Source organism: Salvelinus alpinus, chromosome 6, assembly GCF_045679555.1.
Source record: "Salvelinus alpinus chromosome 6, SLU_Salpinus.1, whole genome shotgun sequence".
NCBI lineage: Eukaryota > Metazoa > Chordata > Actinopteri > Salmoniformes > Salmonidae > Salvelinus > Salvelinus alpinus.
In genome coordinates this window covers 8,666,918-8,694,417 of record NC_092091.1, presented here as the reverse complement: position 1 = coordinate 8,694,417, position 27,500 = coordinate 8,666,918, and the positions used below count along the sequence as shown (strand labels likewise).

The 27,500-nt window shown below is 45.8% G+C and overlaps 1 protein-coding gene across 2 annotated transcripts in view; it reads right to left on the bottom strand.

Moving 5' to 3' along the window:
• The window catches only part of ano3 (anoctamin 3), a 141,677-nt gene that overhangs the window by 78,119 nt on the left and 36,058 nt on the right, over positions 1 to 27,500 (bottom strand). For both annotated transcript variants that reach the window (XM_071405252.1, XM_071405253.1), the window contains exons 2-8: positions 15,979 to 16,139; positions 15,522 to 15,687; positions 8,106 to 8,245; positions 7,580 to 7,735; positions 3,272 to 3,372; positions 3,005 to 3,049; positions 638 to 772 (exon numbers count right to left, since the gene is read on the bottom strand). In XM_071405252.1, the coding sequence (XP_071261353.1) occupies positions 638 to 772; positions 3,005 to 3,049; positions 3,272 to 3,372; positions 7,580 to 7,735; positions 8,106 to 8,245; positions 15,522 to 15,687; positions 15,979 to 16,139 (904 nt within the window). The remainder of the gene's footprint in view (positions 1 to 637; positions 773 to 3,004; positions 3,050 to 3,271; positions 3,373 to 7,579; positions 7,736 to 8,105; positions 8,246 to 15,521; positions 15,688 to 15,978; positions 16,140 to 27,500) is intronic.

Here is a 27,500-nt window from a genome sequence, read left to right as displayed (position 1 = left end):
GGGTGTTAGGTTAGGTTAGGTTAGGGTTTAGGTTAAGGTGGTTAGGTTAGGAGGTTAGGTTAGGGGGTTAGGTTAGGGGGGTTAGGTTAGGAGGTTAGGTTAGGAGGTTAAGGTTAGGGTGTTAGGTTAGGTTAGGTTAGGGGGTTAGGTTAGGAGGTTAGGTTAAGGTTTAGGTTAAGGTGTTAGGTTAGGGGGTTAGGTTAGGGGGTTAGGTTAGGTTAGGGGGTTAGGTTAGGGGGTTAGGTTAGGGGGTTAGGTTAGGGGGTTAGGTTAAGGTTAAGGTGTTAGGTTAGGGGGTTAGGTTAGGGGGTTAGGTTAAGGGTGTTAGGTTAGGGTTTAGGTTAAGGGTGTTAGGTTAGGGGGGTTAGGTTAGGGTTTAGGTTAAGGGGGTTAGGTTAGGAGGTTAGGTTAGGGGGTTAGGTTAGGGGGGTTAGGTTAAGGGTGTTAGGTTAGGGTTTAGGTTAAGGGTGTTAGGTTAGGGGGGTTAGGTTAGGGTTTAGGTTAAGGGGGTTAGGTTAGGGGGTTAGGTTAAGGGGGTTAGGTTAAGGGGGTTAGGTTAGGGTGTTAGGTTAAGGGGGTTAGGTTAAGGGGGTTAGGTTAGGGTGTTAGGTTAGGGGGGTTGAAGTATAGAACCTACTGGTGCATGCGTGCCCTGCTGAATGGGGCTGTATAGCAGTCTGTCTCCTCTAGGTCAGGTAAGGCCTCTTTGTCCAGCTTCATGGGGTTCCTGGGTAACCAACTCTTTATCTGACGACACCTCAGATGGAACCGGCTGCAAGGAGAAACAACAGAAAAAAGAGATTAAAGAATTAATTACGAGGATATCCTAGAGACTGTTGTGTTTGCTCGGTGATAAAAATTAGTCGTTAGCCTGGCTCAACCAGAGTAAACTGACTCACATTAGTGTCACAATGACAACTGTTTATACTTTCTACACAAACAGTATGTTATAGTCCTATAATTACAACGGTCTTTCTAAACCTTCCTAAACATCTCCGTCGGGAGACTGCGTTATTATGAGTCATTTGTTTTGCAGACACTTTACTTTATTCAGGGTGACTTATTGGGCTTAACAGAGCTTAAATCGCACATTCTTACACACAACAGAACATGTTTAAATAGAAGGATAAACTAATCCTGAACTAATTAATAAAATCCTGAATTAAGTCCTCTGGGGTAGAGCTAGATGACAGTTTGACCCATTCACCCTCTGTGATTAAATGACAGTTAACCTCTTCCATGCTTTGTTTAGAGAGTACAGAAGTAGAGGGGGAGATAGGCAAGTAACTCCCTGATGGTCAATAATGTCTGTATCTTAAAACAGTTAGATCATCTAACTCCCTGATGGCCGATGATGGCTCCATTTTACAGCTAGATCATCTAATCCCCTGATGGCCGATGATGGCTGAATCTTAAAACAGTTAGATCATCTAACTCCCTGATGGCCGATGATGGCTCCATCTTACAGCTAGATCATCTAATCCCCTGATGGCCGATGATGGCTGCATTTTACAGCCAGATCATCTAACTCCCTGATGGCCGATGATGGCTCCATCTTACAGCTAGATCATCTAATCCCCTGATGGCCGATGATGGCTGCATTTTACAGCCAGATCATCTAACTCCCTGATGGCCGATGATGGCTCCATCTTACAGCTAGATCATCTAATCCCCTGATGGCCGATGATGGCTGCATTTTACAGCCAGATCATCTAACTCCCTGATGGCCGATGATGGCTCCATCTTACAGCTAGATCATCTAATCCCCTGATGGCCGATGATGGCTGCATTTTACAGCCAGATCATCTAACTCCCTGATGGCCGATGATGGCTCCATCTTACAGCTAGATCATCTAATCCCCTGATGGCCGATGATGGCTGCATTTTACAGCCAGATCATCTAACTCCCTGATGGCCGATGATGGCTCCATCTTACAGCTAGATCATCTAATCCCCTGATGGCCGATGATGGCTGCATTTTACAGCCAGATCATCTAACTCCCTGATGGCCGATGATGGCTCCATCTTACAGCTAGATCATCTAACTCCCTGATGGCCGATGATGGCTCCATCTTACAGCTAGATCATCTAATCCCCTGATGGCCGATGATGGCTGCATTTTACAGCCAGATCATCTAGCTCCCTGATGGCCGATGATGGCTCCATTTTACAGCTAGATCATCTAATCCCCTGATGGCCGATGATGGCTGCATTTTACAGCTAGATCATCTAACTCCCTGATGGCCGATGATGGCTCCATCTTACAGCCAGATCATCTAACTCCCTGATGGCCGATGATGGCTCCATCTTACAGCTAGATCATCTAACTCCCTGATGGCCGATGATGGCTCCATCTTACAGCTAGATCATCTAATCCCCTGATGGCCGATGATGGCTGCATTTTACAGCCAGATCATCTAACTCCCTGATGGCCGATGATGGCTCCATCTTACAGCTAGATCATCTAACTCCCTGATGGCCGATGATGGCTCCATCTTACAGCTAGATCATCTAACTCCCTGATGGCCGATGACGGCTCCATTTTACAGCTAGATCATCTAACTCCCTGATGGCCGATGATTGCTGCATCGCAAAATAACAGCTAGATCATCTAACTCCCTGATGGCCGATGATGGCTCCATCTTACAGCTAGATCATCTAACTCCCTGATGGCCGATGATTGCTGCATCGCAAAATAACAGCTAGATCATCTAACTCCCTGATGGCCGATGATGGCTCCATTTTACAGCCAGATCATCTAATCCCCTGATGGCCGATGATGGCTGAAACTTTAAACAGCCAGATCATCTAACTCCCTGATGGCCGATGATGGCTGCATCATAAAATAACAACTAGAGCTCTCATCTTGATAGAACAGAGTCACTGCAGCTGTGCTGAATGCTGCCGAAGGTGTATTTCATTAGAAGTGCTCTGCAGTGCTCAGCCAGGCGGCTCAGTGGCAGACCGTGGCTGAACTTTACGATCACACTGAAAACCCACTTACCTGCCCAGAGTTTTGCTCTTCCAATCTGTAAAGTAACTTTTCTTTCTGAAAGATAAATAACAATAAATTAGATATTGTGGGATGGGTCGAAGAATCCAACAGATCAAGCCATACAAATAGTCCTAATGCTTTATTGAATGATTTGACTGGTTTGATTAGCAGTTATTGACGCTCATGTCGTGCATTATAATGCATTATGTATAGCTCATAACCCTTATAAATGTGTTTATAATGCATTATGAAGAAGGTATTCTTATGAAGTGCTACCTGAATGGCATTCTGATATTCATCTGCTCGGCGTATTTACAAAGAGTGTCCCACGGAGCATGGATCTTCACAAACATGATGTCGGTGTTGGTCAGAGACGGCTTTCGAGAGGGCACAAAACTAGAAATTAGCTTGTGACAAAAAACTAGTATCTAACAATCTGATGACAATATTTGAGAAAATACTCTTTTACCAAATAGATAAATAAAAGCTGTTAAAACAAATTCAAGGCATTGTCTAAAAAATGGGTTTCAGATAGAACCAGATAGAAAGACAAAGAGTCATGAATCCAGAACTGAAGGGAGAATATGGGAAAGAGTACGTACTAAACTCAGCAAAAAAGGAAACGTCCCCTTTTCAGGACTCTGTCTTTCAAAGATAATTTGTAAAAATACAAAAATAACTTCACAGATCTTCATTGTAAAGGGTTTAAACACTGTTTCCCATGCCTGTTAATTTCTTCTTTTTTTCTTCTTTTTTTTCCCACCTTTATTTAACCAGGTAGGCCAGTTGAGAACAAGTTCTCATTTACAACTGCGACCTGGCCAAGATAAAGCAAAGCATTGCGACAAAAACAAACAACACAGAGTTACACATAAACAAACGTACAGTGCAAAAGAGCAAGAGGGTAAGTAATAATATTGGGATGAGGTAGTTGGGTGTGCTATTTACAGGTACAGTGATCGGTAAGCTGCTCTGACAGGTGATGCTTAAAGTTAGAGAGGGATATATAAGACTCCAGCTTCAGTGATTTTTGCAATTCGTTTCAGTCATTGGCAGCAGAGAACTGGAAGGAAAGGCAGCCAAAGGAAGTGTTGGCTTTGGGGATGACCAGTGAAATATACCTGCTGGAGCGCGTGCTACGGGTGAGTGTTGTTATGGTGACCAGTGAGCTGAGATAAGGCAGGGCATTACCTAGCATACACTTATAGATGACCTGGAGCCAGTGGGTTTCGCGACGAGTATGAAGCGAGGGCCAGTCAACGACAGCGTACAGGTCGCAGTGGTGGGTAGTATATGATGCTTTAGTGACAAAACGGATGGCACTGTGATATCTACTATCTACTACATCCAATTTGCTGAGTAGAGTGTTGGAGGCTATTTTGTAAAAGACATTGCCGAAGTCAAGGATCGGTAGGATAGTCAGTTTTACGGGGGTATGTTTCGCAGCATGAGTGAAGGAGGCTTTGTTGCAAAATAGGAAGCTGATTCTAGATAACATTTTGGATTGGAGAAGCTTTATGTGAGTCTGGAAGGAAAGTTTACAGTCTAACCAGACACCTAGGTATTTGTAGTTGTCCACATATTCTAAGTCAGAACCGTCCAGAGGAGTGATGCTAGTCAGGCGGGAGGGTGCGGGCAGCAATCGGTTGAAGGGCATGCACTTAGTTTTACTTGCATTTAAAAGCAGATGGAGGCCTCGGAAAGAGTGTTGTATGGCATTGAAGCTCATTTGGAGGTTTGTTAGCACAGTGTCCAAAGAAGGGCCAGATGTATATAGAATGGTGTCATCTGCGTAGAGGTGGATCAGAGAATCACCAGCAGCAAGAGTGACATCATTGATATATACAGAGAAAAGAGTCGGCCCGAGATTTGAACCCTGTGGCACCCCCATAGAGACTGCCAGAGGCCCAGACAACAGGCCAGCCCTGAAGACGGCTGCACAGTATTGTTTTTTATCAATGGCGGTTATGATATCGTTTAGGACCATGTTTACATTTACATTTAAGTCATTTAGCAGACGCTCTTATCCAGAGCGACTTACAAATTGGAAAGTTCATACATATTCATCCATAAACAATTAATGAACATGCACCTGTGGAACGGTCGTTCAGGCACTAACAACTTACAGACGGTAGACAATTAAGGTCACAGTTATGAAAACAGGACACTAAAGAGACTTTTCTACTGACTCTGATAAACACCAAAAGAAAGATGTCCAGTGTCCCTGCTCATCTGCGTGAACGTGCCTTAGGCATGCTACAAGGAGGCATGAGGACTGCAGGTGTGGCCAGGGCAATAAATTGCAATGTCAAGACTGAGACCGGAGGGGGCCGAGTCAAGACCGAGACCAGAGGGGGGAGGGGGCCGAGTCAAGACCGAGACCGGAGGGGGGAGGGGGCCGAGACAAGACCGAGACCGGAGGGGGCAGAGTCAAGACCGAAACCGGAGGGGTTGGGGGCGACCGAGTCAAGACCGAGACCAGAGGGGGTGGGGGGGTCCGAGTCAAGACCGAGACCGGAGAGGGGACGGGGCAGAGTCAAGACCGTGACCGGAGGGGGGAGGGGGCCGAGTCAAGACTGAGACTGGAGGGGGCAGTGTCAAGACTGAGACCGGAGGGGGCCGAGTCAAGACTGAGACCGGAGGGGGCCGAGTCAAGACAGAGACCGGAGGGGGGAGGGGGCCGAGTCAAGACTGAGACCGGAGGGGGGAGGGGGCTGAGTCAAGACCGAGACCGGAGGGGGCCCGAGTCAAGACAGAGACCGGAGGGGGGCGAGTCAAGACCGAGACCGGAGGGGGGAGGGGGCCCGAGTCAAGACTGAGACCGGAGAGGGGAGGGGGCTGAGTCAAGACCGAGACCGGAGGGGGGAGGGGGCCCGAGTCAAGACAGAGACCGGAGGGGGGAGGGGGCAGAGTCAAGACCGAGACCGGAGGGGGGAGGAGGCCGAGTCAAGACTGAGACCGGAGGGGGCCGAGTCAAGACTGAGACTGGAGCGGGAGGGGCCCGAGTCAAGACAGAGACCGGAGGGGGGAGGGGGCCGAGTCAAGACTGAGACCGGAGGGGGCCGAGTCAAGACTGAGACCGGAGGGGGCCGAGTCCAGACCGAGACCAGAGGGGGGAGGGGGCCGAGTCAAGACCGAGACCGGAGGGGGGAGGGGGCCGGGACAAGACCGAGACCGGAGGGGGCAGAGTCAAGACCGAGACCAGAGGGGGTGGGGGGGTTCGAGTCAAGACCGAGACCGGAGGGTGGAGGGGGCCGGGACAAGACCGAGACCGTAGGGGACAGAGTCAAGACCGAGACCGAGACTGGGAGGTGGACAAGACCGTGACCCAAAAAATGTGAGTCCAATTCAAGACCATAATAAGAGTTCAAAATATCCAGTATTTCTGTATTCATCTTTCAGAACAACATTTGGGATTCTCACTTGAGTGGGTTGAGTCACTGACGTGGTCTTCCTGTCTGGGTTGGCGCCACCCCTTGGGTTGTGCCGTGGCGGAGATCTCTGTGGGCTATACTCTCAGGATGGTAAGTTGGTGGTTGAAGATATCCCTCTAGTGGTGTGGGGGCTGTGCTTTGGCAAAGTGGGTGGGGTTATATCCTACCTGTTTGGCCCTGTCCGGGGGTATCATCGGATGGGGCCACAGTGTCTCCTGACCCCTCCTGTCTCAGTCTCCAGTATTTATGCTGCAGTAGTTTATGTGTCGGGGGGCTAGGGTCAGTCTGTTATATCTGGTTTATTTCTCCTGTGTTATCCGGTGTCCTGTGTGAATTTAAGTATGTTCTCTCTAATTCTCTCTTTCGGAGGACCTGAGCCCTAGGCCCATGCCTCAGGACTACCTGGCATGATGACTCCTTGCTGTCCCCAGTCCACCTGGCCGTGCTGCTGCTCCAGTTTCAACTGTTCTGCCTGCGGCTATGGAACCCTGACCTGTTCACCGGACGTGCTACCTGTCCCAGACCTGCTGTTTTCAACTCTCTAGAGACAGCAGGAGTGGTAGAGATACTCTCAATGATCGGCTATGAAAAGCCAACTGACATTTACTCCTGAGGTGCTGACCTGTTGCACCCTCGACAACTACTGTGATTATTATTATTTGACCATGCTGGTCATTTATGAACATTTGAACATCTTGGCCATGTTCTGTTTCCTAGCCACCGTGCTTCTACACCTGCATTGCTTGCTGTTTGGGGTTTTAGGCTGGGTTTCTGTACAGCACTTTGAGATATCAGCTGATGTAAGAAGGGCTATATAAATACATTTGATTTGATCTGGTCTGGAGACTGCACTAGAGACCGAGACACTCAATATCTGGTCTGTAGATCACACTAGAGACCGAGACACTCAATATCTGGTCTGTAGATCACACTAGAGACCGAGACACTCAATATCTGGTCTGGAGATCACACTAGAGACCGAAACACTCAATATCTGGTCTGGAGACCGCACTAGAGACCGAGACACTCAATATCTGGTCTGGAGACCGCACTAGGACAAAGACTATGTGGACTGGAGTACTACAACACCAGATATTTCCTGTATACTATAGTATACTATAGTATATTAGAGCATGTAGGTCTACCCTACCTCTTTCTCCAGCATCAGCCCCTCAGCTCTCAGGTTCCTCTCGAAGGTGACTCTCTTTTCCACCAGAGGACTGGACTTCTTATAGACCAGGATGTAATCGATACGCTTCTTCCCATCTCTGAACAGCAGACCGGACGGCTGCCCCGGGTTGGTCCCCTACGGAAATATGTGTTTATCAGTAAACCTGATTAGGGTACCTACATAAGGCATTCATAACCCATTCATAAGCTGCGTAACTGTGAGACATTGGAAAAGATTGGTGCAATGTCATTCTGGTTATTGGGTGAGGGTGTGTGTGTGTGTGTGTGTGTATGTGTGTGTGTATGTGTGTGTGTCTATGTGTGTGTGTCTATGTGTGTGGGTGTCAATGTGTGTGGGTGGCAATGTGTGTGTGTGTGTGTGTCTATGTTAGTGTGTGTGTGTGTGTGTGTGTGTGTGTGTGTGTGTGTGTGTGTGTGTGTGTGTGTGTGTGTGTGTGTGTGTGTGTGTGTGTGTGTGTGTGTGAGCATGCATGTGCATGGGGTACCTGAAGCGAATCTACGCGTGCCTCTAATTTAGCTCGGGTGGCAGGTTTCTGAATGAGAAACGACTCGTCTGTCCTTCCTGCCTCGTACGTACTCGCTTCTGCCTCCTCCTCGTAGTGGTCCTTGACAGCTTCTGCCAGACCTAGACGGACCGAACGAGCAGTGGTCAGGACATATAGTTACTGTAGCTATAAAGGTAATGCTTGAACATTGCTATTCCTTCTATACATGACGGTCGTTCACAGACAAACACAGTAGACGAGGTGTTGAAGTGAACAGGACAGGGAGCGCAGTGCTAGACTGTGCCGTTTGGCGAACCCTATTATCCCCATATGCCTACACTATGGGAATTGCAGTCACAACCTTAGCATTGTTAGCGCTGCACTCTAACCAACTGGTAATGTAGTTACCTGCATTTTGTTTGGCTTCAATCAAATCTAATCACATTTTATTGGTCACATACACATGGTTAGCAGATGTTATTGGTCACATACACATGGTTAGCAGATGTTATTGCGAGTGTAGTGAAATGCTTGCGCTTCTAGTTCCCGACAGTGCAGCAATATCTAACAAGTAATATAAAATTTAAAAAACGTAATACACACAAATCTAAGTAAAGGAATGGAATAAGAATATATACATATAAGAATGAGCAATGTCAGAGCGGCATAGGCTAAGATGCAATAGATGGAATAGAATACAGTATATACATACGAGATGAGTAATGCAAGATATGTAAACATAAAAAATAAATAATTCTCTCTACTATTATTCTGACATTTCACATTCTTAAAATAAAGTGGTCATCCTAACTGACCTAAAACAGGGATTTTTTACTCTGATTAAATGTCAGGAATTGTGAAAAACTGAGTTTTAACGTATTTGGCTAAAGTGTATGTAAACTTCCGACTTCAACTGTACATATGAGATGAGTAGTGAAAGATATGTAAACATTATGGAGGTGGCAGAAAGGTCCATGTTCATACTGTGAAGCGTTTCTACTCTAGGGCTTCGTCCCAAATGACTCCCTATTCCCTATGTAGTGCACTACTGTTGACCAAATGGTCCATAGAGCTCTGGTCTAAAGTAGTGCACTACATAGGGAATAGGGAGCCATTTGGGACACTACCCCCCTATGGAAGCATCAGTGGGGGGGGGGGGGGGGGGGGGGGTAAAGGATGAGTTCAAAGCTAAATCATGTCAGTCGTTCTGCCATCGCCAGAGTCTGAAAGAAGTCTGGAAGCTTTTATCAGTTTTATTTAATCCAAACGAGGGGGGATTTTCACACAGAGCTCACAGCTCTTTTGGATCCTCGCATTTTTTAGCCATGACCCAAACGTGACCTCGAGAGAGACGGGGAGCGTTAGTTCCACGAGTCCTGCATCATGATCGTATTTTTAACTAGCCTTCGTCACAGATCTGACGGCACAAACGGATCTGACACCAGGGTGTATTTTTCTCTGCTCGGATCGTGCTCAGAATAGACAGAGGCTGTTACCTAGACAGTGCACTACTTTCGACCAGAGCCCTAGGTGCAAAGTAGTGCACTGTGTAGGGTAATAGGGTGCCATCTAGGATGCACAGAGACTTCTGAGTCATGCTAAACTACTCATTTGAATGTGAATGGTCTTTTGAGTGAATCCTCCTACTGCTACAGATTTCATCATCAGAGGTGAAGGATTTATTTCACTTCTCCCTACTGCAGTGACATTTAACTACTCCACAGAGTCTCAATGTGGTGTGTTTCTCACCACACCGCTGCATAGTTTCCCCCCTCAGTGGTGACAGCCTTCATCAGCAACCGTCACATGGCACCTCCCTACCTCCTGAAGCTGTCTCACAATCATTTCAAATTCAAATCAAATCAAATCAAGTTTATTTTATATAGCCCTTCGTACATCAGCTAATATCTCGAAGTGCTGTACAGAAACCCAGCCTAAAACCCCAAACAGCAAGCAATGCAGGTGTAGAAGCATATTATGTGTAAGCATGTCACGCCCTGACCTGAGATATCTCTGTTTTCTTTATATTTTGGTTAGGTCAGGGTGTGACTAGGGTGGCTACGTTAGTTTTTGTATTGTCTAGGGTTTTTTGTATGTCTAGGGTTTTTGTCGGTCTAGGTGATTTGTATGTCTATGGTGGCCTGATATGGTTCCCAATCAGAGGCAGCTGTTTATCATTGTCTCTGATTGGGGATCATATTTACGTAGCCATTTTTCCCTTTGGTGTTTGTGGGTTCTTGTTCTATGTTTAGTTGCCTGTCTGGACTATTCATATAGCTTCACGTTTCGTTCGTTTTGTTGTTTTGTTAGTTTGTTCAGTGTTCTTTCTTTATTAAAATAAGAATGTACATATACCACGCTGCACCTTGGTCTCCTTCATATGACGAACGTGACAAAGCAGTCACTGCCACTATGAAAATGTATGTAAAAATAGCAGATTTTGTCATGGTTCTGGATGGTGGTTCATTAACCCCTATGTCTAAGCTTAACCTCTGGATCTGCCAATTGAATATCCACTTCATATTTTCTAATACGGTACTTAATAGAATTATACAGTCTGCCAACAATGAATAAAACCCCTAGAACATGTTATCACAGGGGTTCAAGTAACAACAAAAAAATCCCATGACTGAAACTTAAATCGATCTCAGGTCGATTGTCTGCGGGGGGGGGGGGGCAAAATGCCATCATGCTTTCAGGGAAAGACGATCAACTTTGTACATGTTTTTTAACTGCGGGTTTCACCAATTCCAGTCATCTTGCTTAGGGATCATGTTTTATGTAGAAGGACTGAGAAGCTCAGATCTGGAGACTTTTTAAAATGAGGACATTCTACTTCAAAATTATTTTATTTTTTAAAAGTATGATGCTGACATCATCTAAAATAATATATTATATAATTATATAATATATAAATAATAATAATATAATATAAATAATAATAATATAATATATAATAATAATATAATATATCTATAAATAATAATAATATAATATATATATAATAATAATATAATATAGAATCCAAAAATGAGCCCAATAACATATTGGAAAAAATATATATAAATATTATCACCAGATGTGCTATTAGCAAAAGGCATTATTACCTGTAGCCCAACTGATGCAGCATAGTGGCTATAAATAGAAAGACAGGAGCATGGGATTGGTCCATCTGTATTTACCTCCATTGGACACAATGATGTGTATAAACCCTGGATGACTGACAGGGGGGCGCTGTACTGAAGCCACCGCACAGCCATCTTAGTACTCCTCATTTGTAAAACATGTTTGGAAGCCTTATATAAATACATTTATTAATGTTTAGTCTACATAATTTTTTGACACGTTTATTCTCTTACAGACACTTAAATGCATACTTTTAAATTAGATTATGTGAACTAAACATACAAATAATCTTTAAAGTATTATTTTCAGAGAGTACTAATGTTACTGTCTGCACTACAACAACAACCATTCTTATATACATGTCATTTAGTCCTTAATTGAACATTTCATTGAAACACTGTAGAATTCCATTCATTCCTATGGTGGACTGCTCCTACTGGGGAGTCCCAATATGGCTGACCGGTGGCTTCAAAGCCTCTCAATGGCGTCAGCAAACCAGGGTTTATACACATCATTCATTAGACACAACATCCTGATTGTGATTATTCATTATTATTTTGAAATTATTATTCACTATTATTCACTCAAATGTTTTAATTTGGTTGGTTTCTGGCCAACAGTATCTGCACACCTGCTCGTCGAACATTTCATTACAAAATCATGGTCATTAATATGGTGTTGGTCCCCCCTTTGTTGCTATAACAGCCTCCACTCTTCTGGGAAAGCTTCCCACTAGATGTTGGAACATTGCTGCGGAGACTTGCTTCCATTTAGCCACAAGAGCATTAGTGAGGTCAGGCACTGATGTCGGGCGATTGGGCCTGGCTCGCAGTCGGCGTTCCAATTCATCCCAAAGGTGTTCGATGGGGTTGAGGTCAGGGCCAGTCAAGTTCTTCCACACAGATCTCAACAAACCATTTCTGTATGGTCCTCGCTTTGTGCACGTGGGGGCATTGTCATGCTGAAACAGGAAAGGGCCATCCCTTGGCACTATGCATTGGGGCATAGTGCCAAACCCAGTCCATCGGACTGCCAGATGGTGAAGCATGATTCATCTTGGCAATGCGCATGGTGATTATAGGCTTGTGTACGGCTGGTCGGCTATAGAAACCCATTTCATGAAGCTCCCGACAAACAGTTTTTGTGCTGATGTAACCGGTGTGAAATTCCTAGCTAGTTAGCGGGGTGCGCGCTAATAGCATTTCAATCGGTGACGTCACTCACTCTGAGACCTTGAAGTAGTTGTTCCCCTTGCCGTGCAAGGGCCGCGGCTTTTGTGGAGCAATGGGTAACAATGCTTCGTGGGTGTCAGTTGTTGATGTGTGCAGAGGGTCCCTGGTTCGAGACCAGGTAGGGGCGAGGAGAGGGACGGAAGCAAAACTGTTACACTGACATTGCTTCCAGAGGCAGTTTGGAACTCGGTAGAGAGTGTTGCAACAGAGGACATATGATTTTTACGCGCTTCAGCCCTCGGCGGTCCAGTTCTGTGACCTTGTGTGGCCTACCACTTTGCGGCTGAGCCGTTGTTGCTCCTAGACGTTTCCACAGCTCTAGCAGGGCAGAAATTTGACAAACTGACTTGTTGGAAAGGTGGCATTGTAAGTCACTGAGCTCTTCAGTATGGGCCATTCTACTGCCGATGTTTGTCTATGGAGATTGCATGGTTGTGTGCTCAATTTATACACCTGTCAGCAACGGGTGTGGCTGAAATATACTTTTGTCCATGTAGTGTTTGTCATTGCCCTTTTAAGATGTCATTGCCCCTGTAAGAGATCTGTTGCGCCTAAAGGGAAAGGGAAAGGGGGATACCTAGTCAGTTGTACAACTGAATGCATTCAACTGAAATGTGTCTTCCGCATTTAACCCAACCCCTCTGAATCAGCCATGCATTAATGATGTCACCCCCTCAATTTTAGGAGTAGAAAAATAAACGTGGCAGCAATAGAAAGCTGGGATCCAAAACTGCTTTCAAAAGTGATTTTCCTGCGATTGCATTCAGAATTGTCATAAACAAATCTTACATGACGGTGCATTAAGTACCAGTCTATTCAGTGGATTATGTACTCAAGATATGATGAACAGTAAACAGTCCGTGATAAACAGTAGAAATTATAGTGCAGAGAGAGGACCATCAAGATTATTCATGATGCTGTGGCTGACAGTGTTAATGGTCTCCCCCTGCATCACACCACAATGACCTCGTTAGATGATAATGGTCTCCCCCTGCATCACACCACAATGACCTCGTTAGATGATAATGGTCTCGCCCTGCATCACACCACAATGACCTCGTTAGATGATAATGGTCTCCCCCTGCATCCCACCACAATGACCTCGTTAGACGATAATGATCTCCCCCTGCATCAACCCACAATGACCTGGTTAGACGATAATGGTCTCCCCCTGCATCACACCACAATGACCTCGTTAGATGAATGATCTCCCCCTGCATCACACCACAATGACCTCGTTAGATGAATGATCTCCCCCTGCATCACACCACAATGACCTGGTTAGACGATAATGGTCTCCCCCTGCATCAACCCACAATGGCCTCGTTAGATGATAATGGTCTTCCCCTACATCACACCACAATGGCCTCGTTAGATGATAATGGTCTCCCCCTGCATCAACCCACAATGACCTGGTTAGACGATAATGGTCTACCCCTGCATCAACCCACAATGAGCTGGTTAGACGATAATGGTCTCCCCCTGCATCACACCACAATGACCTCGTTAGATGATAATGGTCTCCCCCTGCATCACACCACAATGACCTCGTTAGATGATAATGGTCTCCCCTGCATCACACCACAATGGCCTCGTTAGATGATAATGGTCTCCCCTGCATCACACCACAATGACCTCGTTAGATGATAATGATCTCCCCTGCATCACACCACAATGGCCTCGTTAGATGATAATGGTCTCCCCCTGCATCACACCACAATGACCTCATTAGATGATAATGGTCTCCCCCTACATCACACCACAATGACCTCGTTAGACGATAATGGTCTTCCCCTACATCACACCACAATGGCCTCGTTAGATGATAATGGTCTCCCCCTGCATCAACCCACAATGACCTGGTTAGACGATAATGGTCTACCCCTGCATCAACCCACAATGACCTGGTTAGACGATAATGGTCTCCCCCTACCCTCACACCACAATGACCTGGTTAGACGATAATTGTCTCCCCCTGCATCAACCCACAATGGCCTCGTTAGATGATAATGGTCTTCCCCTACATCACACCACAATGGCCTCGTTAGATGATAATGGTCTCCCCCTGCATCAACCCACAATGACCTGGTTAGACGATAATGGTCTACCCCTGCATCAACCCACAATGAGCTGGTTAGACGATAATGGTCTCCCCCTGCATCACACCACAATGACCTCGTTAGATGATAATGGTCTCCCCCTGCATCACACCACAATGGCCTCGTTAGACGATAATGGTCTCCCCCTGCATCACACCACAATGACCTCGTTAGATGATAATGGTCTCCCCCTGCATCACACCACAATGACCTCGTTAGATGATAATGGTCTCCCCTGCATCACACCACAATGGCCTCGTTAGATGATAATGGTCTCCCCTGCATCACACCACAATGACCTCGTTAGATGATAATGATCTCCCCTGCATCACACCACAATGGCCTCGTTAGATGATAATGGTCTCCCCCTACATCACACCACAATGACCTCGTTAGACGATAATGGTCTTCCCCTACATCACACCACAATGGCCTCGTTAGATGATAATGGTCTCCCCCTGCATCAACCCACAATGACCTGGTTAGACGATAATGGTCTACCCCTGCATCAACCCACAATGACCTGGTTAGACGATAATGGTCTCCCCCTACCCTCACACCACAATGACCTGGTTAGACGATAATTGTCTCCCCCTACCCTCACACCACAATGACCTGGTTAGACGATAATGGTCTCCCCCTGCATCACACCACAATGACCTCATTAGACGATAATGGTCTCCCCCTACCTTAACCCTCTACGGCCTCATTAGAACTACAGTTGTGGGTTTACTTCCTGCAGGAATCACATACACACTAAAACTGCATGCACTGCAGTAACGGCACTGCAAGTCGCTGTGGATAAAAAACGTCTGCTGCTTTCATTTTTGGTGTTTATACATGTATAGATCTCCGTCAGGCTGTGGGCGGACAGAGACAGACGGACGGACAAACAGACCAATCGACCAACTGACAGACCGACCGACTGATCGACCAACTGACCTGACCGACTGACTGACCTGTCTTGGAGGAGATGAGGGTGCAGGAAGTGCTGTGACTGTGGGTCAGAGGTTGGGTGTGTTGTGCCTGGATCTGGCAGTGGTCCTGGGCCTGGTGCTGTAGCCAGGGGTCAGCCAGCTGGGCCTGGTCCTGAACCTGGAGTTGAGGCACTGACTGCAGATGGTCCTGAGGTTAGAGGTGGAAGAAGACATATATTTAGCTGAGAATCGCGATTAAAATATAAAATCTGTGTTAAAAAAAATACTAGAAAAGACTATAAAAACAGTAGAATGAGGAGCGAAAGCAGGGCACTAGCTCCACCCCTCTCTTTGCATGTTAAGTGCAAGTCTATGGGTCAAATGTCCCCTCCCCGTTCTAAATGAGAAAGATGCTAAATCTGACTTTGGAATTTGTTTTACTTTCTGAATTGACTGGTCAACCCTGATCGTGACCTAATTATGGTGATAAAATTCCTGCCTGTGGGTGTGTCTGGGGCTTGTTGTCGGGGGTGAGGGGCATGGACAGGAAGTGGTTGATGTTCTGTGGGTGGGTTTGGCTCTGGGCCAGGCAGGGCAGGCTACGACGGGATGGCTTCAGGGTCTTCTCCTTCAGGATCTCACTGATGCTTGTGTGCATGCCTGGAAAGAGGGATAGGGGGAGAGGGAGAGAGTTTAATTAATTTAATTGTCCAATGTGCATCAGAGTTTTTGCTGTCTTGTGTTGTTCCCCTAACCCAGACACCATCATAGGCTGGGAGCAGCACAGGGTCAGCTGCTTGGGTTAAGTTGCTCAAGGGCACAATGGCAGTAAGTCAATGGCAGTAGTCATTTTACCTTTATTTAAAGTCAGTTAAGAACAAATTCTTATTTTCAATGACAGCCTAGGAACAGTGGGTTAACTGCCTGTTCAGGGGCAGAACGACAGATTTGTACCTTTCGGTTACTAGTCCAACACTCTAACCACTAGGCTACGCTGCAGTAGTTAATGGCAGCACCCTGAGATTCTGATACCATCAACCCTCTGCCTTATTTTCCCTTAGGGTTTGAACCGTCATTTCTCCAGTTCCTGTCCTGCTTCTCCAGGTTACCACCGCCCCTCTGAGAGGAGAGAGGGGGGTGTCGGAGAGACAGTGGGGTGTCTCTCCGAGGAGGGCGGAATGACTCCAATCACTCAGGGGTCCCTCCTGTCAAGGAGTCAGGGTTTCATGGTGTCATGTCATGGTGTCATGGTGACATGGTGTCATGGTGAAATGGTGACACTGTGTCATGGTGATATGGTGTCATGGTGAAATGGTGACACTGTGTCATGGCGACACAGCGACACGGCGTCACAGCGACACGGCGTCATGGTGACATGGTGTCATACTTCAAGTAGGAGTGTATTACCGTCAGTGTACCCTCAACCCTGCCATCAAATCACATACCAACACAATAGTACTTCATGTTGGAGTATATCAGCATCAGAGCCGTACATCTACTACTACTCTCCCAACAGCATCAGTATACACTCAGTGGACAGTTTATTAGGTACACCGCCCCGATCACGAAAATGGTTCGCTCCTACAGACAGCATGAGTCCATGGACCCGTCCTGCCTGGTGTCAACGGTACAGGCTGGTAGCAGTAGTGGTGTAATGGTGCAGGAATGTTTTCCTGGAAAACGGTAGGTCCCTTGACACCAATGCATTGCAATCTAGCGAGAATGTTCAGCTAATTATAACAGTTATTTAAAGAACAGAATCAGGGCCAGTATTGTCATAGTAGGAGTGCTGATATAGGATATATTTGACCTTCATTTAGATTAATCATAATGAATACGATTATATGGACTAGAGGGGACCTAATCCTAGATCAGCACTCTGACCAGCACTAATTTATAAAAGTAATATTTTATTATCTGGTGTTATTATCATGGATCTTACAGGCAGCGGTCAGCTGCAAGGTTATTCTGACATCACAGAGATGAGTGTGTGAACGGATGAAGAAATCATAGAATGTATCCCAAATGGCACCCTATTCCCTATACATAGTGCACTACTTTAGACCAGAGCCCTATGGCAGCCTATTCCCTATACATAGTGCACTACTATAGACCAGAGCCCTATTCCCTATACATAGTGCACTACTATAGACCAGAGACCATATGGACCCTGATCAAAAGTACTGCATTACATGAGGAATAGGGTTCCCTTTAGGACACGAACAATGACCCCCCCCCCCCCCAGCCCTCAGTGCCTGCCATGTTATCTAACGTCCTCAGACCAGACGCAGTGATACTGTCTGACTCTACTATCCTACCAGACACAGTGATACTGTCTGACTCTACCATCCTACCAGACACAGTGATACTGTCTGACTCTACCATCCTACCAGACACAGTGATACTGTCTGACTCTACCATCCTACCAGACACAGTGATACTGTCTGACTCTACCATCCTACCAGACGCAGTGATACTGTCTGACTCTACCATCCTACCAGACACAGTGATACTGTCTGACTCTACCATCCTACCAGACACAGTGATACTGTCTGACTCTACCATCCTACCAGACACAGTGATACTGTCTGACTCTACCATCCTACCAGACACAGTGATACTGTCTGACTCTACCATCCTACCAGACACAGTGATACTGTCTGACTCTACCATCCTACCAGACGCAGTGATACTTTCTGACTCTACCATCCTACAGTGATACTGTCTGACTCTACCATCCTACCAGACACAGTGATACTGTCTGACTCTACCATCCTACCAGACGCAGTGATACTGTCTGACTCTACCATCCTACCAGACGCAGTGATACTGTCTGACTCTACCATCCTACCAGACGCAGTGATACTGTCTGACTCTACCATCCTACCAGACACAGTGATACTGTCTGACTCTACCATCCTACCAGACGCAGTGATACTGTCTGACTCTACCATCCTACCAGACACAGTGATACTGTCTGACTCTACCATCCTACCAGACACAGTGATACTGTCTGACTCTACCATCCTACCAGACACAGTGATACTGTCTGACTCTACCATCCTACCAGACACAGTGATACTGTCTGACTCTACCATCCTACAGTGATACTGTCTGACTCTACCATCCTACCAGACACAGTGATACTGTCTGACTCTACCATCCTACCAGACACAGTGATACTGTCTGACTCTACCATCCTACCAGACACAGTGATACTGTCTGACTCTACCATCCTACCAGACGCAGTGATACTGTCTGACTCTACCATCCTACCATCCTACAGCGATACTGTCTGACTCTACCATCCTACCAGACGCAGTGATACTGTCTGACTCTACCATCCTACCAGACGCAGTGATACTGTCTGACTCTACCATCCTACCAGACGCAGTGATACTGTCTGACTCTACCATCCTACCAGACACAGTGATACTGTCTGACTCTACCATCCTACCAGACGCAGTGATACTGTCTGACTCTACCATCCTACCAGACGCAGTGATACTGTCTGACTCTACCATCCTACCAGACACAGTGATACTGTCTGACTCTACCATCCTACCAGACACAGTGATACTGTCTGACTCTACCATCCTACCAGACACAGTGATACTGTCTGACTCTACCATCCTACCAGACACAGTGATACTGTCTGACTCTACCATCCTACCAGACACAGTGATACTGTCTGACTCTACCATCCTACCAGACACAGTGATACTGTCTGACTCTACCATCCTACCAGACACAGTGATACTGTCTGACTCTACCATCCTACCAGACACAGTGATACTGTCTGACTCTACCATCCTACCAGACACAGTGATACTGTCTGACTCTACCATCCTACCAGACACAGTGATACTGTCTGACTCTACCATCCTACAGTGATAATGGTGTAACTAATTAAAACATGTACAGAGTCATTCAATAGCTAATAAACATCATAAATGAGCAGCGATGAAAGCACTTTCCTCATTCCATCCTTCACTCTATTCATTATAACCAGGCCCCCCTTTTTTTTCTGACACATTTACTCATGCAATGTCTTAGGCCGCGTCCCAAATGGCATTCTTCTATATTTAGGGAATAGGGAGTCATTTGGGATGCATGGTTTTCTGAAGCGCTCTATTACACCACAGCACCAGGAGGACTCCCTATTCACCTCCAGCGTCATCAAAAATTCTCCCGGCGACCTTCTGCAGTGCTCAGCTACGTAGCTGCATTGGTCATTATCTCTCCTTCTCGCTTGGTCTTTCTTTCTCTCAAGCCCCCCCCTTCATCTCTACTCTCTTTTCTCCTCCCCTATTTCTTTTGTTCCCTCTTCCTATGTCTCTCTCTCTCTCTCTCTCTCTCTCTCTCTCCCTCATCTCTCTCTCTCTCCCTCTCGCATCTCTCTCTCCCTCTCGCATCTCTCTCTCATCTGTCTCTCTCTCTCATCTGTCTCTCCCTCCCTCCTTCTCTCCCCCTCTCTCCCTCGTTCCCTCCCTCTCTCCCTCATATCTCCTCAGGGCCTGTGTGCTACAGCTGTAAGAAGAGTAGCAATAACTCATTTCTGTCTCAACACATTGATTTCACCGGGGTTCCCTCCCCTGTTGGGCGAGAACAGACCCATTTAAAGATGTAAGGCATCAGGGCCAGGGAATCCACCAATCACGCTGCAGCTCTGCTTTTTTCTTCTGCAGCCTCACAGACATCAAATGAAGGAAGCTCTAGTAATGGAAGCTCTAGTAATGGAAGCTCTAGTGAAGGAAGCTCTAGTAATGGAAGCTCTAGTGAAGGAAGCTCTAGTGAAGGAAGCTCTAGTGAAGGAAGTTATAGTAAAGGAAGCTATAGTGAAGGAAGCTCTAGTGAAGGAAGTTATAGTGAAGGAAGCTCTAGTGAAGGAAGCTCTAGTAAAGGAAGTACTAGTAATGGAAGCTCTAGTGAAGGAAGCTCTAGTAAAGGAAGCACTAGTAATGGAAGCTCTAGTAAAGGAAGCTCTAGTGAAGGAAGCTCTAGTAAAGGAAGCACTAGTAATGGAAGCTCTAGTGAAGGAAGCTCTAGTGAAGGAAGCTCTAGTAATGGAAGCTCTAGTGAAGGAAGCTCTAGTAAAGGAAGTTATAGTGAAGGAAGCTATAGTGAAGTAAGCTATAGTAAAGGAAGCTCTAGTGAAGGAAGCTCTAATAAAGGAAGCTCTAGTGAAGGATGCTGTAGTGAAGGAAGCTCTAGTAAAGGAAGCACTAGTAATGGAAGCACTAGTAATGGAAGCTCTAGTGAAGGAAGCTCTAGTGAAGGAAGCACTAGTAATGGAAGCTCTAGTGAAAGAAGCTCTAGTGAAGGAAGCTCTAGTAAAGGAAGCTCTAATAAAGGAAGCTCTAGTGAAGGATGCTGTAGTGAAGGAAGCTCTAGTGAAGGAAGCTCCAGTGAAGGATGCTGTAGTGAAGGAAGCTCTAGTGAAGGAACCACTAGTAATGGAAGCTCTAGTGAAGGAAGCTCTAATAAAGGAAGATCTAGTGAAGTAAGCTCTAGTGAAGAAACCTCTAGTGAAGGAAGCTCTAACAGTCCATAACGGCTTGGCTACATCATGAATACTGAATAAAGAATGCATGCATTGTCGTGACTCTTGGACCTATATAATTAACAATCCAAATGTGAAATCTTAATTGAGATTTACTTCATTCTGTTCCTGAGAGAAATATCACGTTTTTTTTTACATATTTTTAAACGAGGGTACAAGTTCATAAGATAACATTGACAATGACAAACGGTGTATGTGAGTGCAAACCAACACCAACATCATGCTGTGTACACAATGTTTTAATCCTACTAACTGACTGTCCTATATATGTGTGTGTATTCATTAGGCCTAATTGTCATTAAAAACAAATATTTATCCTAAGCAATGGCATCTGTACTGGCATCTGTACACAGCAATGGCATCTGTACACTCAAAAATCGGCTTTCAACAGCTGAATCGCTACCATATAAACTAATACATCCAGCTGCCACTAGCATCCTGTCCAGGGGGTGTACTGGTACATCAGGAGATAGACTAAAGAGGGCTTGCCCAGGTGTGGGCGCCATAAAGAGGGCTTGCCCAGGTGTGGGTGCCATAAAGAGGGCTTGCCCAGGTGTGGGCGCCATAAAGAGGGCTTGCCCAGGTGTGGGTGCCATAAAGAGGGCTTGCCCAGGTGTGGGTACCATAAAGAGGGCTTACCCAGGTGTGGGTGGCACAATTCCACTCTTCCTCTGTGGCTATCTGCTGACTTGAGCAGTAAATAGTTTCTTACTAAATAAAAATGGTGGACATAAGGGTGGAGAACATAGCCTCTCCTGTTCTCTCTCCTTCGCTTATTTTGCTCCAATGGATCAGTGTCTCCGTGCCATAGAGATCCTGGTACATCAAGCTGACTCACACTACAGAAACTGAAGATAGACTAGCGTCCTGTCAAGGGGGTGTACTGGTACATCAAGCTGACTCACACTACAGAAACTGAAGATAGACTAGCGTCCTGTCAAGGGGGTGTACTGGTACATCAAGCTGACTCACACTACAGAAACTGAAGATAGACTAGCGTCCTGTCAAGGGGGTGTACTGGTACATCAAGCTGACTCACACTACAGAAACTGAAGATAGACTAGCGTCCTGTCAAGGGGGTGTACTGGTACATCAAGCTGACTCACACTACAGAAACTAAAGATAGACTAGCGTCCTGTCAAGGGGGTGTACTGGTACATCAAGCTGACTCACACTACAGAAACTGAAGATAGACTAGCGTCCTGTCAAGGGGGTGTACTGGTACATCAAGCTGACTCACACTACAGAAACTGAAGATAGACTAGCGTCCTGTCAAGGGGGTGTACTGGTACATCAAGCTGACTCACACTACAGAAACTGAAGATAGACTAGCGTCCTGTCAAGGGGGTGTACTGGTACATCAAGCTGACTCACACTACAGAAACTGAAGATAGACTAGCGTCCTGTCAAGGGGGTGTACTTGTACATCAAGCTGACTCACACTACAGAAACAGGAGATAGACTAGTGTTCTGTCAAGGGGAAATACCTGATTTACGTAAGTATTCAGACACTTTGCTATGAGACTCAAAATTGAGCTCAGGTGCATTGATCATTCTTATTTATTTATTTTTATTTTTATTTTTTTGACCCCCTTTTTCGTGGTATCCAATTGTTATTAGTTACTATCTTGTCTCATCGCTACAACTCCCGTACGGGCTCGGGAGAGACAAAGGTCGAAAGCCATGCATCCTCCGAAACACAACCCAACCAAGCCGCACTGCTTCTTAACACAGCGCGCCTCCAACCCGGAAGCCAGCCGCACCAATGTGTCGGAGGAAACACCGTGCACCCGGCTCCCTTGGTTAGCGCGCACTGCGCCCGGCCCGCCACAGGAGTCGCTGGTGCGCGATGAGACAAGGATATCCCTCGCGGCCGGCTGCGACAGAGCCTGGGCGCGAACCCAGAGTCTCTGGTGGTGCAGCTAGCGCTGCGATGCAGTGCCCTAGACCACTGCGCCACCCGGGAGGCCATCATTCTTAAATGGAAGAAGTTTGGAACCACCAAGACTCTTCCTAGAGCTGGCCGCCCGGCCAAACTGAACAATCAGGGGAGAAGGGCCTTGGTGAGGGAGGTGACCAAGAACCCGATGGTCACTCTGACAGAGCTCCAGAGTTCCTCTGTGGAGATGGGAGAACCTTCCAGAAGGACAACCATCTCTGCAGCACTCAGGCCTATATGCTAGAGTGGGCAGACGGAAGCCTCTCATTAGTAAAAGGCACATGACTGCCCGCTTTGAGTTTTCCTAAAGGCACCTAAAGGACTCTCAGACCATAAGAAAGAAGATTCTCTGGTCTGATGAAAGATTGAACTTTTTGGCCTGAATGCCAAGCATCGCGTCTGGAGGAAACCTGGCCCTATCCCTACGGTGAAGCATGGTGGTGGCAGCATTATGCTGTGGGATGTTTTTCAGTGCCAGGGACTGGGAGACTAGTCAGGATCGAGGGAATGATGAACGGAGCAAAGTACAGAGAGATCCTTGATGAAAACCTGCTCTAGAGAGCTCAGGACCTCAGACCGGGGAGAAGGTTCACCTTCCAACAAGACAACAACCCTAAGCACACAGCCAAGACAACGCAGTGGCTTGGGGACAAATCTCTGAATGCCCTTGAGTGGCCCAGCCAGAGCCCGGACTTGAACCCGATCGAACATCTCTGACGAGATGTGATAATAGCTGTGCAGCAATTCTCCCCATTGACAGAGATTGAGAGGATCTGTAGAGAAGAATGGGAGAAACTCGCCAAATACAGGTGTGCCAAGCTTGTTGCGTCATACCCAAGAAGACTCAAGGCTGTAATCACTGCCAAAGGTGCTTCAACAAAGTACTGAGCCAAGGGTCTGAATTCCCTATGTAAATGTGATATTTAAGTTTTTTATTTGTAATACATTTGTAAAAAGTTTTTGCTTTGTCATTATGATGAAGCAAAAAAAAATATTTAATACATTTTAGAATAAGGTTGTAACGTAACAAAATGTTGAAAATGTGAAGCGGCCTGAATACTTTCCAAATGCACTGTATTGACTCAGGGGCTGAAATACTTATCTAATAAAATATATTAGTGTTTTATTTTGTATAAATGTTTTAGAAATGGTGATGCATCCAGTCAAGATGCTCTCGATGGTGCAGCTGTTGGACTTTTTTAGGATACGAGGGCTTATTCCAAATCTTTTTAGCCTCCTGAGGGGAAAGAGGCGCTAATCTCATAAGACTGGAGCTAGACTCAACATGTCTATCCCTGACCAATAAGACTGGAGCTAGACTCAACATGTCTATCCCTGACCAATAAGACTGGAGCTAGACTCAACATGTCTATCCCTGATCCAATAAGACTGGAGCTAGCCTCAACATGTCTATCCCTGACCAATAAGACTGGAGCTAGACTCAACATGTCTATCCCTGACCAATAAGACTGGAGCTAGCCTCAACATGTATATCCCAGACCAATAAGATTGGAGCTAGCCTCAACATCTCTATCCCTGATCCAATAAGACTGGAGCTAGACTCAACATGTCTATCCCTGATCCAATAAGACTGGAGCTAGCCTCAACATGTCTATCCCTGACCAATAAGACTGGAGCTAGACTCAACATGTCTATCCCTGACCAATAAGACTGGAGCTAGCCTCAACATGTCTATCCCTGATCCAATAAGATTGGAGCTAGACTCAACATGTCTATCCCTGATCCAATAAGATTGGAGCTAGACTCAACATGTCTATCCCTGATCCAATAAGACTGGAGCTAGCCTCAACATGTCTATCCCTGATCCAATAAGATTGGAGCTAGACTCAACATGTCTATCCCTGACCAATAAGATTGGAGCTAGACTCAACATGTCTATCCCTGACCAATAAGATTGGAGCTAGACTCAACATGTCTATCCCTGACCAATAAGATTGGAGCTAGACTCAACATGTCTATCCCTGACCAATAAGACTGGAGATAGACTCAACATGTCTATCCCTGATCCAATAAGACTGGAGCTAGACTCAACATGTCTATCCCTGACCAATAAGACTGGAGCGAGACTCAACATGTCTATCCCTGATCCAATAAGATTGGAGCTAGACTCAACATGTCTATCCCTGATCCAATAAGACTGGAGCTAGACTCAACATGTCTATCCCTGATCCAATAAGACTGGAGCTAGACTCAACATGTCTATCCCTGATCCAATAAGACTGGAGCTAGACTCAACATGTCTATCCCTGACCAATAAGACTGGAGCTAGACTCAACATGTCTATCCCTGATCCAATAAGACTGGAGCTAGCCTCAACATGTCTATCCCTCATCCAATAAGACTGGAGCTAGCCTCAACATGTCTATCCCTGACCAATAAGATTGGAGCTAGCCTCAACATGCCTATCCCTGATCCAATAAGATTGGAGCTAGACTCAACATGTCTATCCCTGACCAATAAGACTGGAGCTAGACTCAACATGTCTATCCCTGATCCAATAAGACTGGAGCTAGACTCAACATGTCTATCCCTGATCCAATAAGACTGGAGCTAGACTCAACATGTCTATCCCTGATCCAATAAGACTGGAGCTAGACTCAACACGTCTATCCCTGATCCAATAAGACTGGAGCTAGCCTCAACATGTCTATCCCTGATCCAATAAGATTGGAGCTAGACTCAACATGTCTATCCCTGATCCAATAAGACTGGAGCTAGCCTCAACATGTCTATCCCTGATCCAATAAGATTGGAGCTAGCCTCAACATGTCTATCCCTGACCAATAAGACTGGAGCTAGACTCAACATGTCTATCCCTGACCAATAAGACTGGAGCTAGACTCAACATGTCTATCCCTGATCCAATAAGATTGGAGCTAGACTCAACATGTCTATCCCTGACCAATAAGATTGGAGCTAGACTCAACATGTCTATCCCTGACCAATACGATTGGAGCTAGACTCAACATGTCTATCCCTGATCCAATAAGACTGGAGCTAGACTCAACATGTCTATCCCTGATCCAATAAGACTGGAGCTAGACTCAACATGTCTATCCCTGATCCAATAAGATTGGAGCTAGACTCAACATGTCTATCCCTGACCAATAAGACTGGAGCTAGACTCAACATGTCTATCCCTGATCCAATAAGACTGGAGCAAGACTCAACATGTCTCTCCCTGACCAATAAGACTGGAGCTAGACTCAACATGTCTATCCATGATCCAATAAGACTGGAGCTAGACTCAACATGTCTATCCCTGACCAATAAGACTGGAGCTAGACTCAACATGTCTATCCCTGATCCAATAAGACTGGAGCTAGACTCAACATGTCTATCCCTGATCCAATAAGACTGGAGCTAGACTCAACATGTCTATCCCTGATCCAATAAGATTGGAGCTAGACTCAACATGTCTATCCTTGATCCAATAAGATTGGAGCTAGTCTCAACATGTCTATCCCTGACCAATAAGACTGGAGCTAGCCTCAACATGTCTATCCCTGACCAATAAGATTGGAGCTATCCTCAACATGTCTATCCCTGATCCAATAAGATTGGAGCTAGCCTCAACATGTCTATCCCTGATCCAATAAGACTGGAGCTAGACTCAACATGTCTATCCCTGATCCAATAAGACTGGAGCTAGACTCAACATGTCTATCCCTGATCCAATAAGATTGGAGCTAGCCTCAACATGACTCTCAGTCAGAAGAAGTAGAAGCTGGTTTAATGGGCCTGTAGAGGCATGGCTCGGTAACTCCCCAATGAGTTTAAAATAGTCTTTCCTTTTTTTGTAATATTTCATTGTATTTTTCTTGATAATAAACAAAAAAACATATATACACAAAACAATAGACAACTTAACATTTACAAACATGAAATAGGCCTTCCACTGAATGTGCTTGCTCTTGTGTGAAATTAGCTCCCGTGGAAATTCCTCACGGGTTTGAAGAAGGAACACCAACTGCCAACTCTTTCATCCCAGTCGCCAGAGGCAACGCGACGTTAGGGGGAAAAAATCCAGCCGCATATAGAGATAAAGAGACTATGACGTCATGGCCAGGCTAAAAACCTTTGGTTTGAATATTTCATGTGCTCTAAAATGTCTGTCTGAACTCTTGTCCCAGCACCACACCAGCTGTGTGCTGCATCACACACACACACACACACACACACACACACACACACACACACACACACACACACACACACACACACACACACACACACACACACACACACTGCATAAGTCTATAATATATATAAAGGGTTCATCTACTGTGCAATCCAGCTGTTAATCTGGCTGTCAATCCAGCTGTTAATCTGGCTGTTCTGTGGGGTGATGGATAGAACCGGTTTATTAAGAGAGAGTTAATCATGTGTGTGTGTGTATGTGTGTGTGTGTGGTCAATGAGACAGTCTTGTAAAGTGGAAGATGAAAGATGGTAAAAAAAATGAAGAAAATAGCTAAAGAGCTGTGTGTCGAGGTGGG